The 17,309-nt window shown below is 38.7% G+C and overlaps 2 protein-coding genes across 4 annotated transcripts in view; one reads left to right on the top strand and one right to left on the bottom strand.

The window, feature by feature from the left end:
- LOC139966893 (D-ribitol-5-phosphate cytidylyltransferase-like) overlaps positions 1–6,239 on the bottom strand; it is a 38,349-nt gene extending 32,110 nt beyond the window's left edge. Inside the window, exon 1 of the mRNA XM_071970352.1 lies at positions 6,054–6,239. The gene's annotated coding sequence lies outside the window, so the exon portion shown is untranslated. The remainder of the gene's footprint in view (positions 1–6,053) is intronic.
- Positions 6,240–10,415: 4,176 nt separating this feature from the next.
- On the top strand, positions 10,416–17,309 carry LOC139966888 (galactosylceramide sulfotransferase-like). Of its 3 annotated transcripts, none has more exons than XM_071970346.1 (2): positions 10,416–10,567; positions 14,944–17,309. In XM_071970346.1, exons 1-2 carry the CDS (start codon positions 10,443–10,445, stop codon positions 16,022–16,024), a joined length of 1,206 nt encoding a protein of 401 aa, XP_071826447.1. In that variant the 5' UTR covers positions 10,416–10,442; the 3' UTR covers positions 16,025–17,309. The 3 variants fall into 3 exon arrangements, with proteins under 3 accessions (XP_071826447.1, XP_071826449.1, XP_071826448.1); XM_071970348.1 differs by lacking the exon at positions 10,416–10,567 and adding an exon at positions 11,019–11,130; XM_071970347.1 differs by lacking the exon at positions 10,416–10,567 and adding an exon at positions 11,029–13,345.

Here is a 17,309-nt window from a genome sequence, read left to right as displayed (position 1 = left end):
CTGCAAATCTAATTATCAAATTTAAAAATGTGACGTACGGGACAAAATGTGACGTACGGGACATAGTGTGGTGGACACCCTGTATTTATACATAATAAACATGCATGGGCTCCAGTGGGGACCTATACTGAAAACCTTCCAACACTTACAAGTTTATTTTGTTGAAAGCTGGTAGTTGCAACTTATAATCCCTGCATGCCTGAAGAGCACATCATGGCACCAAATAAACTATTGACTGATGACCACCAACAGCCCGGGTGTTGTTTGACTATTGGGAAGTCAATTGTGCGTGTGGGGGATACAGAATCATCTACAATGCTATTCAACATTGACACTGAATGAGGACGACTTCAAGAATGTTGAGTTTGCATTTCAAAATTTGATAGGCCTTATTGTGAAGTGTGATTATGATAATGTGCAACTATGTTCTTGTTTCCAGAACTTAGATAGTAGACATTGAGATTTTTAGTTACAAGTGTAGAGTTTCGCTCGCCCAATTTTGCATAGGATAATCACTCATGAGTTTGTTCAATAACCAGTATTAGGTCTATAGAGTTTTCTTTGTTGTACTATGTAGTTTCATAGATGGACATTACGTGGCATTACTGTGGACATTTTGGTATACAGGTATTTTGATTTTTGAATGGGATGAATCATATTTCAACTTCAGGGTAATTTGTGGGCAATATGATACAGTGTTGTATAGTATATACCAATTTTTAAACAGTTTTGCACCAAAACTTCGCACCTTGAATCATTTGTGGTCTAACAAAGCAAGAATTGATGTTCTGACTATTTGGTCTGGTAACCAGTATTAGATCTATAGAGTTTTCTTTGTTGTACTAGTTTCATATATGGACATTACGTGGCATTACTGTGGACATTTAGGTATATTTTGAATAGGATGGATCATATTTCAACTTCAGGGTCATTAGTGGGAGGTACAGTGTTGTACAGTATACTGTACATACCAAAACAGTTTTGCACCAAAACTTTGCATCTTGAATCATTTGTGGTCTAACAAAGCAAGAATTGATGTTCTAACTATTTGGTCTGGTAACAAGTATTAGGTCTATAGAGTTTTCTTTGTTGTACTGGTTTCATAGATGGACATTACGTGGCATTACTGTGGACATTTTGGTATATTTGAATGGGATGGATCATATTTCAACTTCAGGGTCAATAGTGGAGAGTATGATACAGTGTTGTACAGTATACATACCAAAACAGTTTTGCACCAAAACTTTGCATCTTGAATCATTTGTGGTCTAAAAAAGCTAGAATTGATGTTATGAGTATTGATGTATGTGTAGAGTAGATTTATACTTTATGCATTCTATGTTTTATGTGGAATGATCTCACAATTACAGTCACTGCTCTTTTCCGTATCCCAGAAAGAAGGAAATATGGCATGAAATTACCAATGACATTGTTCCGGAATATCCAAATTAATGTTTTTATGTAGAAATCAGCTTGTTATGGTATATTCAGGAATAAAAATATGAGTTTTCATAGTCAATTTGTATATGGACAAATTGTCCCGTACGTCACATGTCCCGTACGTCACAGGACAATTTTCATTTGTGTAACCACTGTACTGGAATGGCTTCATATTTTTTTCTAATATGTTACAGCTTAGCCCTTGGAAGGCAAGGCTATTCACTAGTTATAACAGCTTGATCACTGCCCTCCTAATTTCAGAGCGGTTTCAGCTTTGCTCTTTAGTAAAAAAAACACAAAATTCTCTGGTCCCGTACGTCACACTGCACATTAATTAAGATGGGACCTAATTAAAGCAAGTGTAGGAAATCTTCATGGGTTTGTTTTAAAGTAGCAGCAATAACAAATATGAAAACCTGAAAAAGTTTCTGGAAAATAGATTTTATATAACTTTTAGACAAATTTAAGTCTCTGAAATGTCCCGTACGTCACAGTTCAAATAGCTTGGACCTGCCCTACAACAGATGATTTGAGGTATTTCTTGGAACAGAAAGTAAATAAATCAAACAGAAACTAATGTCATCCAGAAAGTCAAGATCATCTTAATTCAGAGGAGACAAATACATATCATTGGATCTGTTATGAATTCATCAAAGTAGAATTACTAAAACTCTAAGAATAACATAGAAATACAAGCATATATACTACATGATCCAGTTAATTATCCTTAGGCTGACCTCCCTCCCCTCCTAAGTCCAAATCCTAAAGTATTCTCCTGATCTAAATGAAAACTAAGGAATAATACGCAATGATCAACCTGTTCCCTCACATGTCCCAATGCTTACAGCTACTGTACCCGTTCCCTGTGATTCTCTTGTATTGTCCAATAGTTAACCACCAACCCTAGTACTGTTTTAGAGTAGTGAGCAGACCATGTCTAGGGTTCATACCCCAGTGAAGGCAGTTTTCATTTTTCTATTCTTATATCTTTTTCCTCCAACTATGAACCTTAAATATTAGAAATGAGCATTATTTCTCAACAGTTACAGTGGCACAGTGATTAGTGCTCTGTGCCAGAAAAGCAAGACAAACTCCTTGTCTAGGGTTCAAACCCAGTGAAGGCAGTTTCCCTTTTCTAATCTTATACCTCTTTCTTTCCATCATGAACCTTAATATTAGAAACGAGCAATATTTTTTTTTATAAAAAGCTAAAGTGAACAATAGCCCATGCAGATTGACAGAAGTCAAGACCAAATATAGACAACAGGGTACTTTAAAGGAAATCCACATGGGCCAATCAGTGGTCCACAGCAACTTAGAACATAGAAGGGAGGGGCTTACTACAGCATCAGGCACAGGAAGTAAGATGCTGATGCACCCTGCACTTGAAGGACTGAGCACCGTTGTCAGAAATGTTACCAACTACGCTATCTGGTAGGCTATTCCATACTTGTACCGCAGAGTGAATGAAGGTCCTGCCAGTGGAGACTGTCCTCGAGACTGCTACTGTGAAAGCATGGCCAGGCATCGACAAGCTGGAGCGTGTAGCTCGTCTAGCTACAAAGGGATGTGGTAGCATTGCCTTTAGGTCCGGTGGGCACGAGTTGGTGTGCATCTTATAGAGAACAGTCGCTGCTGCCACCTGACGTCTTGGTGAAGAGATGAGATGTTCAACTCAGTTCGTGCTTTCTCCTCACTTGTGCCAATGATGCGAAGGGACTTCTTCTGGATCAAGTCAGGTAGTCCTAAGGTGGTGGGCGAGGCACTCATCCATGAAAGAGAGGCATACTCCATCACGCTACGGACCTGAGCCTTGTAGACTGTTGCTCGTCCCCTGATGTCTAATTTGTTTGCAACTTTCCTCAGGGCACCCAGCTTCTGTCCAGCTCTGGATGATACCTTGGAGATGTGTTTTGCCCAGGTCAGCTTGCTGTCAATTGTGACTCCCAGAATCTCCAGCTCCTCTTTTTTGGCCAGTTTGGTGTTGCCAAACATAAGATCCAGCTTAGTAGGGTTCCTCTTTCTTGAGATTTTCAGTGCCTTGCATTTCGATGGCTCAAAGGTCACCTTCCATTTGTCTGCCCAGATCCTCATTCGCTCTAGGTCTCTGTTTAAGCTTGCTGTTACCGCCTTGGGATCATCTCTTGATGAGATCTCACAGTACAGAGTAGAGTCATCTGCATAGAGGTAGAGGTTGTTTTCACATTCGTCTCCCAGATCGTTGATGAACACAGAGAACAGAAGAGGTCCCAGTATTGACCCTTGGGGCACTGATGCATTGATGGAGGAAGTACTTGATGACTGTCCAACAATTACAATTAATTATTTCTCAACAATTACAGTGGTGCAGTGCTCTGTACCTGAAGGGCAAGACAAACTCCTTGTCTAGGGTTCAATTCCCACAGGATGCATGTCTATGGTTCACGTCCAGCCAGAGCCTTTAATTTTCTGTACTTTTGAGGACATGGAAGTATAAAGGTAAAAGGAAGTTTATTCCTTGGGAACCAAAATGGTGTAATCAGTAGTTCCATATGCGATTAGACATTTCTGATCGGCTCGGTTCAAGTCCAGAGTGAGTGATCGCTGTAAAAAGGACTTCGCCTGCACCCCTCCCCCCTGACAAGGTTCTCAAGCAGCCAAGGGAATTCGCCGGCACCCCTACCCCCTGACAAGGTTCCTTAGCGACCAAGGGAATTCGCCAGCACCCCTCCCCCTGACTAGCTTCCCTCTCCCTGACAAGGATCAGTGGAGAAAATGTTTTAGAAAAAGAACTGGATCTTTAAATATTTGAAAGCAAGAAAAAGCTTTCTCCCACCTAATGGTCTAGTGGTAGTGAAAACAGTTTGGCAGCAGCAGGTCCCTGGTTCAATCCCAACTACTGAGCCTTTCTTTTTATCAAAATATATCCTACCTTGTTTAGCAGCTTGCAGAAAACTCATCAAACAAAATGTTTTTAGAAAATTCAATACATGTATCCAAAAATACATCCTCTTTATTTATTTAGAACAAACCATTCCATAGCAGGTGAATTAGGTACTTGTAACCATTCCTTAGATGCAGATAATTGTGAGAGAAGGATTACATTTGCTTCTAATATGTATTGAAGGTTAATAAAGTATATTTTGAACATGAACTTGGACCTTTTTCATGCCAAATCTGTTCAGTGATAGGACTTTTCTCTAGTTCAATCACCACCCTTATCCTGTCCAGAAACAAATTAACCATAAAATTTTTTGAGCAAACTAAAGCTTAATAACTTCCAAGTCAATCTTCCCTCCCCCTCCATCTACCACTTCCCAGACCACCTCCTTCAACTCCCCCTCCCCCCAACACACATATATGCATTGCTCCATTATCTTGTTATCTTTCATTACAGCATCAAATCTCAAGTACCGTAGTGCACTGTGTGTACCAGTACCGTACCATAGGCTATAATAATTTACAGTCCCGATAAGATGGAATGAAACTGGATATACTCCCTGCGGTTTTGGCTCAAAATTTATTAAATAGTTATAATTATTACACCAAAATGAGGTTAATAGGGTAAGATTTTGTACATGTATGGGAACCTTCACAATCATCGTTTGAAGGAGGAATAAATAATGAAAAATATCAGAATAACTTTGAGTTTCCATAACATGCTAAGCCCAAGTAACGTTCGATATTTGGTGTAGCCTAGGTCCAAATTACTACGTAAAAAGTTGATTCGTTAATATATAGGTCTAGGCCAGTAAGTAAATTGATCAGATATTATTCAAACTACGAACACAGAAACCAGAAATAAAAGTGTTTTCTTTTCTTTATTTCAAATAGTAACACGTAGATATTTTTATTTTGTCCGGGATTCCTGGGAATGATACCAAAACGAATATAATAACCAGTTGTTTTCTCACTACCGGTAGTAGTTACACATTGTACTGTGATTGGAACTAGTCAATACCGGGGTCGGGATACCGGGATTCACTTGACTACCGGGATCCAGCACAACGCTAATGATTTACTTCAATGCATGGCTATTAATTACTCATATTTGAGTCGTAAATTCAACAAATGTTGCAGTTTCATCATGATGTTTGTCAATATTACATCAATGCAGACATTTGGACTTAAAAGCCACTTCCATGTATGATTAAGCATCACTTTGCTGATCCGAAACAAAAGCAAAGGATGATTGCAGAAAACATATATCACTAGATTATTGTCAAAAATGGATGTATGTCCATCATACAAATGACTTGAAATTTTTGTCCTTCTAGCAACTCCCTCCCTGATAAGTATAGCGCAGTGAAAAAAAAGGGGGGTGGGAGAATCAGGGCTGACTAGCCTACATATCATTTTCAGTACACAGCACAATAGAACTAGAAGACCTTGATAAAATGTGCTAAGTGAATTTCGTGTGTACTGAAGCTAAGTGGTCTTGGTGTTCTAATGATACAAATTTATGTGTGTTGTCAAATTACTGTGCGGATTAACTAGTTAGGCCTGTGTACATTAGATATGAGTATGAGAGAGGCTAGGCCTAGACTCTAAGTCAAATTACTGTAGTCTAGCCTAAGCTACTTAGGCCTAGGGGCTACAATAACATAAAGAAACGAACACCCGCCATATAATACCTCAAAAAACACTTGTTGCGTTGCATATACCGGCGAAACCACAATCAAGAAGTGTGTTTGACTATTTCCTGTATTTCTTGCGCTTGTTTCACGGAGTCGTAAGTTATCTTGAAATTCACGTGTGTTTTGTTTTTAATTTCGTTCTTCATGACGCATTTAATCATTGGTGGATCTGTATGGAACGCGAAATCAAACAGGACTTGTAGACGTTCACATACGTCAGCATACAATATACGTGGTCTCACCTCCTCGCCAGTCACTGATAGTTTTAGTTTGTCCTAAACAATGTACAACAAACTACATCAACAACGTAAAATTTATTGAGAATTTTTAAACATATTTGAAGGAGAAAAGACAATTCTTTGCTTGAACGAAATTCCAATCAACAAGATCCCATGAAAAGGGAAATTCTGGTGTCAAAGTGGCAATTATATGGAACCAGAAAATATTCCACGCCGTTAGTTGAAAAAACCATCTTAATGTCTTGTCTCTAACTCAAGATACGCTTGGTTGATTGAAACCAATTTTGACTGGCTTAACCCTTGATTCTTCTCTGGAGTCGATCACAGTAAGTGTTCTGTGATGCTATAACGGCAAATGGGATTAATTTTCTTATAGAACCTTCTTGTTGATTTATCTTTACAACCTGCACATTCGGATGCCATTCAACGCCATTTGCAGTTGGCAATCTTGTAACACGTTCATGATATTTAATTGATGCCAAAACAGACTTGTGTTCGCATTGAGTTTTGTGTTGCTGTAACATATTGTACTCATTCTACAGTATTGTATTTTACACCACCCTTTAGCAACCACAATATGTCCTGTTGTAACCACCAACCAACCCTAAGAAACATGGGGCTGTGGTCACTCTTAGGAATGTTTGTATATGACGCATGTTAGCAGAAGTAGTAAAGAACAATGAGTGTGTATAATGAGACACTCTGAATACAGAAGTCAAAGCTATAACAACTCCTCTTCGAATCATCTCTTGTATAATTATCATCAAGAATATTACAGTTGCATCTGAGGAACTGACCTTATCGACTGTGTATTGGGCTATTATATCAAGTCACTTTGTTTGACTGATATCCGCTATTTAAAGGGTCATTTCTCAAAACTTAAAACAAAATGTTATAGAAAAAAGGCGCGTATCCAGGGGGCGTTGGGGGCGCGCGCCCCGGGTAAGAAAAAGAGGGGAGAAAAAAGGGAAAAAGAGAGGGAAGAAGAGGAGGAAGGAAAGGAAGAAAGGGAAAAGAAAATGAAGAAAGAGAGAAAAAGGAGAGGAAGGAGGGAGTAGAAAAATCCGGCAACACACCACTTCATCGATAACAAGTGATCGGGTTGCGTATTAGTGACGTCTATAGAGGTCGTGCGCTGACCTACATGGAGTGTGACCACTTCCGACTTTGCAATTTCCCAAGATCAGGCCCCGAAAAGTCCAAGAAATCCCAGGGGCACTCTACTGTATGGATATCTAGCAATATCTAGCGCTATCTAGGGATGAAAATCCCAAGATCTTCCCTAAACTGAAGGCAAACAGAGAATCGAAGCCTTCAATGTGTAATGAACTTGAAACTGTGCGTCTTTCGGGAAATGAGAGAATGTGGGGCAAATTATAGCGTAACTCCTATGGGCTCGGACCGTGCTGAGCCGGTGGCCCCGACCAAAAGGGCCCGCTATACTGATGTACAGAAAAGGGGTACCTCTTTGGATAGGCAGGGCCCGTTTAACTGTGAAAGAAAAACTCATGCAAGACTGAACAAGACAATATACATATTTTCACGTGATACGGAATACGGACATCATGATCATGGGCTCATTGGGTATTAATGTCTGTATCGAGCTAATTGTGTTATTTATTATGATAATGAAAACAAAGTATATCATTTAAAACCCAATTCCAGCCAATGTTGTACTGAGTACAACATCGGGACTTGTGATTTTTTTGAAAAATTGTAAAACAATAACCCCAAACCCAACAGACTTGAAACTGCGTTCATTTGAAAAAGAAGACAGGGCTTTCATATAAATATAATAATAAAAGGTAAGAATAAAGATACCTTCGGTGTTTCTGGTAAGTAAAAAAGCACAGGAAATTAGGCTTAGATGGAAACAAAGTTTCAGCCGAAATTAGGCCTATGCTTAGGTTTGATTACTGTATTTGTACAGAAGTCTCAATTATACTCCATACAGTAGGGGGCGCTTGCCCACCCCAACCCCCCCCCCCCCGTCCTGGAAAATAAAAAAAATAAGAAAAATAGTTAAGCATATGACATTTCAATGATTTCCCCCAACTAACAGTTCTCTAGTTATGTTCATTGCATACGGACATAATACATTACTGAAATTATTGAAAGTCAAAATCCTAAGATATGAGATCTCAAAATAACCGATGTGTAAATGCAACTTGAACGGGAGGTGTCTTTTCCGACGATCTAGGAGTATTTTTTGGTAAAAAAAAATCGTCGTACGCTCCGCGCCAACTGATGGTGGCGCTCCGCTTAGATAGTATCAAGTAGTATGTTACACCTATATGACCTACGGACCCCCCCCCCCCCCCTTGTAAACATTTCTGCGGACGCCCTTGCTTGAACCTCCTGATAGGGGGCCCCTTTGGGCCAGGAGCCCCCCCCCCCCGGCTCATCGTTACGCCACTGGTGGAGCAAGAATGTGGGGCATTACATAATAAACATATAATAGATATTTATTTCAGTTTCATTTCAATTATTCGAATTTTTAAAGCAAACAGCAGATATCACATCATATCAGTGAGCATGAAAATGGCGTCCCGGAAACAACAACCTCCAAACTGTAGATGTGTGTAGTGTTCGGCTGAGGAAATATATGGTATTTTTCATTTCCTCAACGAAGTTTTATAGTAGCCGTTTTAAGAGGTTTTAATATTTGTATACCAATAAATTAACTGTGTCTGAAGTTTCGAAAATTCCCTGACCACCATTCTTTATCATACTTCCCTCTACTCGTGCAATTTTGACCTGACCGGTCTGTTAGGGGTTGAAAGAGGTTCTTTGTGCAACATTATGGGTATGTTTTGAAGTGTATTTATTCACGGGAATTGTGAATTTTCAAATTCTGAACAAATAATAGGATTTAAAACCTTGAAAAGTGGGGCTTACGGGTATTGTGGGCCGCGACGTAAAAACACCTACAAAAAGCAATGATCCACAGGAGATGCGATGAGGTCGAACATGATGTGTGACTGGTGACAATCTTCAAAGAAGTTATGGATGTTAAAAAATGGGGGGAAATTCTTGGTTCTCATGCAAAAGTGTACATCTGGTTGGTCATTTCAAGCCCGAGAAGTGCCATTTCCGGTGATCTGGAGGGTATAAAAACCCAAAATTTTCTTGTACGCTGCGCGCCAACCGATGGTGGCGCTCCGCTTAGATAGTAATTCGCGCCCCCCCCCCCCCCGGGTTAGAAAATCCTGGATACGCCCCTGGAAAACAACCTTCACTGATAGCAGTAGTTTTTGAACGGTCTACTACACATCGCAATTAATTTTGTAACTATATTCGTCCTTTACAAAGCAACGTTGTAACCCCTAAAGAGAAAGACCACCCCCCCCCCTTCCCGCAAATACTTAGATGAACACCCGCAGTTGGTGGCTCTTTCAAGTGTGGATTATTGTTATACAGTGTAGAGTATGTGGTATCCTTCAGATTTATAGTCAAGGAAATTTGCTATGAGAGAAGTATTTGAAGCACTAAAGGAGAATAACACGTTTGAACTAACTGTTTTACCAGAGGGTAGAAAATCAGTGAATGGGGGTGACGGATGGAGGAGGGGGTGTACATACCATTGCCCCAACTGCTTATACCACGTTAGTAATGCAATTGGCAGTACAAAATGACGTCATCGTGCATCAAATGGATGCCCAAAAAACCTTTTTTGCAGGCTTGGATTCTTGGTTTTGTTAATTACATCCATATGATGCTTTCATTACTTCAAAACAGTCTACCATGAATGAACCTCGCGGTTATCATTTAGAAAAGAGGTGCGTTTTATTAATAGTGTCAGTTTTGACAAATACATATAAATTTACTGTGCGCATACGTGAGTTTGCATATAACAGTTCTAACCTTTTTTGCATATACCCATCGACCAGAGGGTTTTGTAGTAAAATCACAAGTGTAACGGAAAACTGTAAGCCTAGGGCTGTAATTTGAGAATTCACTGGGTCAATGTGATTTAATTTTGGTATTGTTGAAAGGTGGCTTTTACAAACACTGCACAGTCAGAAATTACTGGAGCAATTAGTATTCCCTATTTTAGGATCTTAGTATGTGTTGCATATATAGCTACGCTGTACCTGAGTTGTTAATTTCAGTCTAGAAATCGACTTGGTAGATCAGTCATTTGAAAATGGAGAGGAAGCGACACTGTCAGCTTGGATTCTTGATTTTGTCAATTATTACAACAATATATGTTGCCATTACTTCAAAACTTTCTATAAAGAATGAACCTCGAGGTTATCATATGGAAAACAGGTGCGTTTTATTAGAAGTCTCAGTTTTAACAAATATAAATTTACAGTGTGCATACACACTAAGCCACTATCAGTTTCCTTGTTATCCCCTATTGCTTTAACTCATTAAGTTTAAGTACGTTTCCGTCTTGGTTTTAAGTTTCAATTTTATTAATCATGATAAAGGATATTAAATAGACAAGTCTTTCTTTGGTTAAATATGTTTATGACTGACATATCAATTTAGGTATATCAAACAGCCTGAACTGCAAGATTTCTGCGTGAGTGTTCGTCCTGTGCCCCGCCGGGCTTGGCCACCGGACACCAATGGCATTTCCTGCATCAGTTTTACCCATGTTCAGCACAAATATATATATATACATCTACATCTACACACATATATATATATATATATATATATATATATATATATACAAATATATATATACACAAATATATATATATATATATATTGTGCACATCGTTATTTGATCTACTCCGAAACGGTTGTGTTATTTCATTTAAATTACGTATTGGACTTTATATTTCAATGATGTTGGACATAAGTATATTCATATGCCACTTGTGAGTACTCTTTCAATTAATTTTACATTGTTTTCGCCCAATTTACAGCGACTTGAAATCATTTTGCCTCTAGGCTGTCAAGCCTAAGTTGTCTTGGATACTTACATTAGTTCTGCGAAACTTATTTCTGTGTGTGGTGCACATGTTAACTATGTCTACCTCCATTGCCGAATGCACAGTGTGCAACTGCATGCAGGCAAACCTATTATGTTGTTTTCTTTGCCAATCATCAGTGCATGCATTTGATTGTGGAGACAAGAAGAAGCTGTGCACATCATCATTGTATAGTATGCTGGACAATGCATCTAAACTCTCCAATTTTTTTCTACATCTGTAACTCTTGTAAATCAGACGAATTGAAGAGGCTAGTGTCAACTCCCCTGATCAATCGCGAATGTGTGATATAGAAAAGAAAGTCGATCGCCTGGAGCTCAACCTGAATGAAATTAAGAATCTCATTGAATCTAATGGCCAATCTCAGCAATCAGCTGAAAAGCCAAAGTTCCATGAAACCAGGCTGTGCAAGATCTCCGTTGACGAAATAGATAAACATTTTTGCATTAATTGCAAACGTGCCAACTCTGGAACTCGCGCAAATCACATGGCATCATCTATAACCTGTCCTCAGTACGTCGATGCGCAGAACAAAGTAAAACGATTGATTGCTCGTTTAAACTAGACATTAGTTTCCAGGACGGCAATACTAAGACTTGTCGGCAGTCACAAAGGAAATTTATATTGGAGACTGCTAGTGTTTGATCAGCTCGAAATAAAACTTCCTTAATTGTTGATCACATTATTCATTCTGGCACTGACTTATGTTGTTTAACCGAAACTTGGCTTAAGTCAAGTGATACTGTTTCTGAAGCTGCCTTAGCGCCTGAGGGTTATTCTTACCTTGGAGTGCCTCGCCCGCTGGATAGAATTGGTGGTGGGACTGGTTTGATTTTTCGTGACTCAATTAAGATCAACCTATTGCATTGTGATGAAAAGCCGTCTTTTGAATATTCTGAATGGCTGGTCGCTATTGACAATCTCAGAGTTCGATTAATAATTATCTACCGTCCTCCATATTCCGAAGCTCATCTGGTCACCACTTCAACTTTTTTTCCGAGACTTCAGTGATCTCCTTGAAGACTGTGTGCTTTGTCCTGAAAACCTTATTCTTACTGGCGATTTTAATATCCATGTGGATGATCACACTAGTACTCATGCGACTAAATTTACTGATATTATGATTACGTTTAGTCTCCAGCAACATGTCTCCATTCCAACTCATGACTCCGGACACACGCTTGATTTAATCATCACTTGATCTACTAACGATATTGTGTTATCGTCTCCACAAGCTGCTTTAAATGTGTCTGATCATTGGTCAATTAGATGTTATCTTGAACTTCCTATTACCAAACATTCAACCAAAGAAATTAAATACCGGAAATATCGAAGTATTCATATTGATCAATTCTGTACAGATATTTTGCAATCCTCATTATGCACAACTGAATGGCTTGATTTGAAGAGTTTAATTGAATGCTATGATCGTACTTTAACATCTGTCCTTGATATCCACGCACCAGTTCTGACTAGAGTTATTACCGTTAGGCCAACAGGTCAATTGAAAATATTACGCTCCGCTTGTCGAAAGGCTGAGAGAGTCTTTCGTAAATCTGGTCTTGAAACTGACAGACGGGTCCACCGCTCTTTGCGCAATGAGTATTCATTCCATCTGGATTCTGCTAAAATGTCCTAATATACATCAATCATCCGGGACTGTGACGGCTACACCAAGAAACTGTTTACTGTTGTAAAGTCATTGTGTAATAACAAGCAAGTTGTTTCTTATCCGCCACACCAGAATACTATGGAACTTGTTAATGACTTCGGACAATTTTTTATACTGTGTCTAAAATTGATCAAATTAATGCAAACATTGATTCCATTGCTACTGGTCCTTTTGAACCTTATGTTCGACAGCATTTCCAATCGAAGTTGACTGGGTTCAAGCCACTTTCTAATGATGAAGTACACACAATTATCAAATCCTCCAACACGGCTACCTGCAGTCTTGACCCTACACCCACTTGGTTACTTAGAAAGTGTCTTGATCCCCTTTTGCCTGTATTGACTACCATGATAAATCTTTCACTAAAAGATGGTAATGTTCCTGACAAATGGAAGATTGCTACCGTTACTCCATTGGTAAAGAAAGCAGGTTTGGACCCTATCTATTCTAATTATAGACCGATTAGTAATTTGAGCTATGTTTCCAAGTTAGTTGAACGAGCTGTAGTTAATGAGATTGTCTCACTTTGTTCATTACATGCTCCTTTTCCTGATTGTCAATCTGCGTACAGGCAAATTCACTCTACAGAAACTGCTCTTATGAAAATACATAGTGATATATTGATGAATATGGACCAACAACAATGCACTCTTTTAATCCTGTTGGATTTGAGTGCAGCGTTCGATACTGTTAACCATGATATTCTTGTGAACATATTGCGTACCCAATTTGGTATTGTTAATAATGCACAAAAATGGATTGGCAATTATCTGTCTTTCAGAAAACAGCATGTATCTATAGAAAATATCTCATCGAAAGATTTTTCTTTGAATTGTGGTGTACCCCAGGGCAGCTGTCTCGGTCCTATTCTTTTTCTTTGTTATGTTTCTCAGTTGTTTGCCATTGTCTCTAAACACCTTCCTAACGCACATATAGTTATGCTGATGATACACAGTTATATTTATCTTTCAATGCTGGTTCTCTGTTATCTGAGGAACGGGCTGTTCTGGCAATGCAATCACTTATCTTCGAAATAAGACATTGGATGATCAGCAATAGGCTTATGATCAATGATTCCAAGACTGAGTTTCTTTTAATTGGTACTCGCCAACAAGTTGCTAAGACTCGGGTTCAGATGATAAAAGTAGGTAACGTGGATATTAAGCCAAGTAATAGTGCAAAAAGTCTTGGGGTTCATCTTGACAGCAACATGTCAATGGACATTCATATTGGAAAAGTTTGCTCAAGGGCATACCATGGACTCTATAATATTCGTCAGATCAGAAAATTCCTGGATGAGGACTGTACTAAAACTCTTATTAATGCTTTTGTAATTAGTCATGACTATTGTCATGCACTCATGATTGGTTTACCTGATTATAAGCTTCGTAGAGTTCAAATGGTACTTAATGGAGCGGCTCGGTTGATTTACGCTCTTCCTAAATTTTGTCACATTACTTTTACTTTACAATCTCTTCATTGGTTACCTGTACAGCAACGCATTGAATTTACACTAATTTTGCAAGTATTTAAATGTTTAAAAGGTCTTGCACCTAAGTATTTATGTGATATGATCTTGGTGAAGTCTAGTTCTTACTCTTTGCGCTCACATTCTCAAATCACCCTGCATGTTCCTCGTATCAATCATAATACGTTAGGCAATAGGGCTCGGTTGTGGAATTCACTTCCGGTGGAATTGATGTGTATCGACTCCTTGACCCTGGATGCTTTCAAGATAAAGTTAAAAACGTATCTGTTTAAGCTGGCTTATTTTGATTGACCCGACTGGTTGGTTTTTTCCTTGTTAAGCGCTTTTGAATGTTTTGTACAAAATTAGCGCTATATAAATGCATATATTATTATTATTATTATATATATATATATATATATATATATATATATATATATATATATATATATATCGGGTCATATTTTCGGGTCAACCCTGTGAGGCTTACTTTACAAATACATTTTTCCCCCTATATTATTCCAGTTTTTGTGAATTTATTCTTCTTATCCATTTGCAGAGTCGAAGCAATTATTCCAAAGAGCAAGTCTGCGGTCATCTCACAAGAACCGAATATTGTCTATAAAGAGCGACCTCGGTCTGAAAATTGGACACAACCACCGCCTAGGATATCTACTACTGCACAAAAAGTCATCGTGCTTGCTAAGACACATAAAACTGCAAGCTCCACGCTAGCGACAATCATTCAACGGTTTGGAATCACTAACAACCTCAGCTTTGCTGTACCTAAGCTGTTGGTCAGGTTTGGCCATACACCCTTCACACCAGACATGTTAGCAATACAACCAAAACATGGTGGCTTCCACATATTTGTAAATCATGTACCTTTCAACAAAACTAGCATACAACAAGTCATGAAACCAAAAGCCAAATTTGTGACGATAGTTAGGAATCCTGTGACTCACTTTTCTTCGGCTGTTAACTTTTTTAATCTGACGGAACGTCTCAACATGTCTGGCAACATCTATTCTCCAGATTTCGCGTTTTCAACTTTACTAGAAAGAATAGTGCAGAGTAACCATCCCTTTTGCCGTTCGGCCTACAATGGCCAAATGCGTGACCTAGGTCAATTTTACAACGAATCCGATTTATCCCGAGAAGTGATAGCCGAGCGGATCAAACTACTTGACGAACAGTTTGATTTAGTTCTTCTTCAAGATTATTTCGACGAATCCTTGATTTTATTGCGAAGAGAGATGTTCTGGAGTTTCGAAGATATAGTCTACAAGTCAAAGAATGTAAGGAAACGCAAGAGGGAGTTACCAAGGCAACATCATATCGATGTGATTACGAAATGGAACTACGTCGATGTAATGTTATATAAATACTTTAAAGAGGTACTTCAGAAAAAGATCAAAGAGTACGGTCCTTCTTTTGGTGAAGACCTGCGACACTTTAGGAGAGTGAAAACAGAAGTATTAAATTTATGCCAAAAGAAACCTAAGTCAGAGGGGTGTCACGATTTTCAGATGAATGTGCCTTCGTATACAATTTTGTCAATCAAGAAAGAAAACAAAACACTTGCTAGAGAACTCCTACAAAACAAACGGATGATGAGAACGAACTTGACACTATTTTGAAAAATAGGATACATTTTGCTTCTCACGTGCGTGCTTCCTATTCCTGTGAAAAAAGATCCACATACCTAAGTATGAAGTGTATTTGATCATTAAGTTTGGAGTTACTGAGTTTCCAAAGGTTTCCTTCACCATTATCATTGACATCAAATAACCTTTAACCCCCCCCCCCCCCCCCCCTAAACAATTCCCAAGGATATTTTCATCCATTGTGAAGTCAAAACTGATTACTGTTTCAGATACTGTATATGATATGTAATATCATGATATGATATGTCATAAGTTTGCTGTCATATCACAACATAAATCACAGTAGGAGTGATATGGGGAGATGAATACAAACTATTGTTTTGTTCATACAGGTCAAAAATTTGAGTATTGATCGACTCTAAAAAAAAAAAACACGTCAGAAAAATGGTTCTGTACAGTACTCTTAGTGCTGAGAAAGTTATTTCCTGCAGTCATCCAAAAGTAGAGAATACGGGGGACCAGAACAGGTTATAACTGGCCATATGCTGTTAATTAGTTTGTAAAGAGATAAGGCATTCACACTGCATTACAACAACTCTGGCATTTCACTTCCATAATTCTAGTCCAATCATGCTAGTGCATCATGCAATCATGCAAATCAATCTAGCCCATACATGTATCCATTGTATACATCTCCACTGTTCGCAATTGCAGAGAAACACGGAATTAACATACACATGTATGCTGACAACACATAGTTATATATTTCATGTGATCCAAAGGATGCTGATACTGTGCTACGTCTACTGGAGAGTGCAAGGGCGGCGGAAGCACTATTAATCTGGTGGGGGGGGGGCACCGACATCAAAGGGCACGTTGCAGAAATTCGATTAGACTGATGCAGCCTTATATTTAGTACCCTTTATAACTCTTATTGTATTATCTTATTTGCGTATACACATCACTCCATCAACACCCACCCCCCGCCCCCCTCAAGGAAAATATGCATAATAGCACTGCAATATCCAATGTGCAAATTGGGAAACAAGGAACAAGTTTTCTTTTGAGACAAAATGAGGTGAAATCATGCTAGTTGCTAATGTAGGAATCTTCCGAATTAGAGTTATTTCTTGTTAATATCTTAACAATTTATTTCATTCGAAATAGCTTTGAATTTGACCCACAGAGATTCATTAAAAGTCAGGGGCGTAGCCAGGATTTGCAAAGTTGTATGCCGATTATCTGAGCGGAGCGCCACCATTGTTTGGCGCGGAGCGTACAAGAAAATTTTTGGTTTTACAAACCCCTCAGATGGCCG

The sequence above is a fragment of the Apostichopus japonicus genome, chromosome 4 (genome assembly GCF_037975245.1).
Source record: "Apostichopus japonicus isolate 1M-3 chromosome 4, ASM3797524v1, whole genome shotgun sequence".
Taxonomy (NCBI): domain Eukaryota; kingdom Metazoa; phylum Echinodermata; class Holothuroidea; order Aspidochirotida; family Stichopodidae; genus Apostichopus; species Apostichopus japonicus.
The sequence above is the reverse complement of the archived record's forward strand: the minus strand, read 5'-3'. Positions and strand labels throughout refer to the sequence as shown.

Coding starts and splice junctions, on each gene's coding strand:
- LOC139966888 (XM_071970346.1), top strand. CDS start 10,443: ATGGAGAGGAAGCGACACTGTCAGCTTGGATTCTTGATTTTGTCAATT. Junction 10,568..14,943: donor GGTTATCATATGGAAAACAG/GTGCGTTTTATT, acceptor ATCCATTTGCAG/AGTCGAAGCAATTATTCCAA.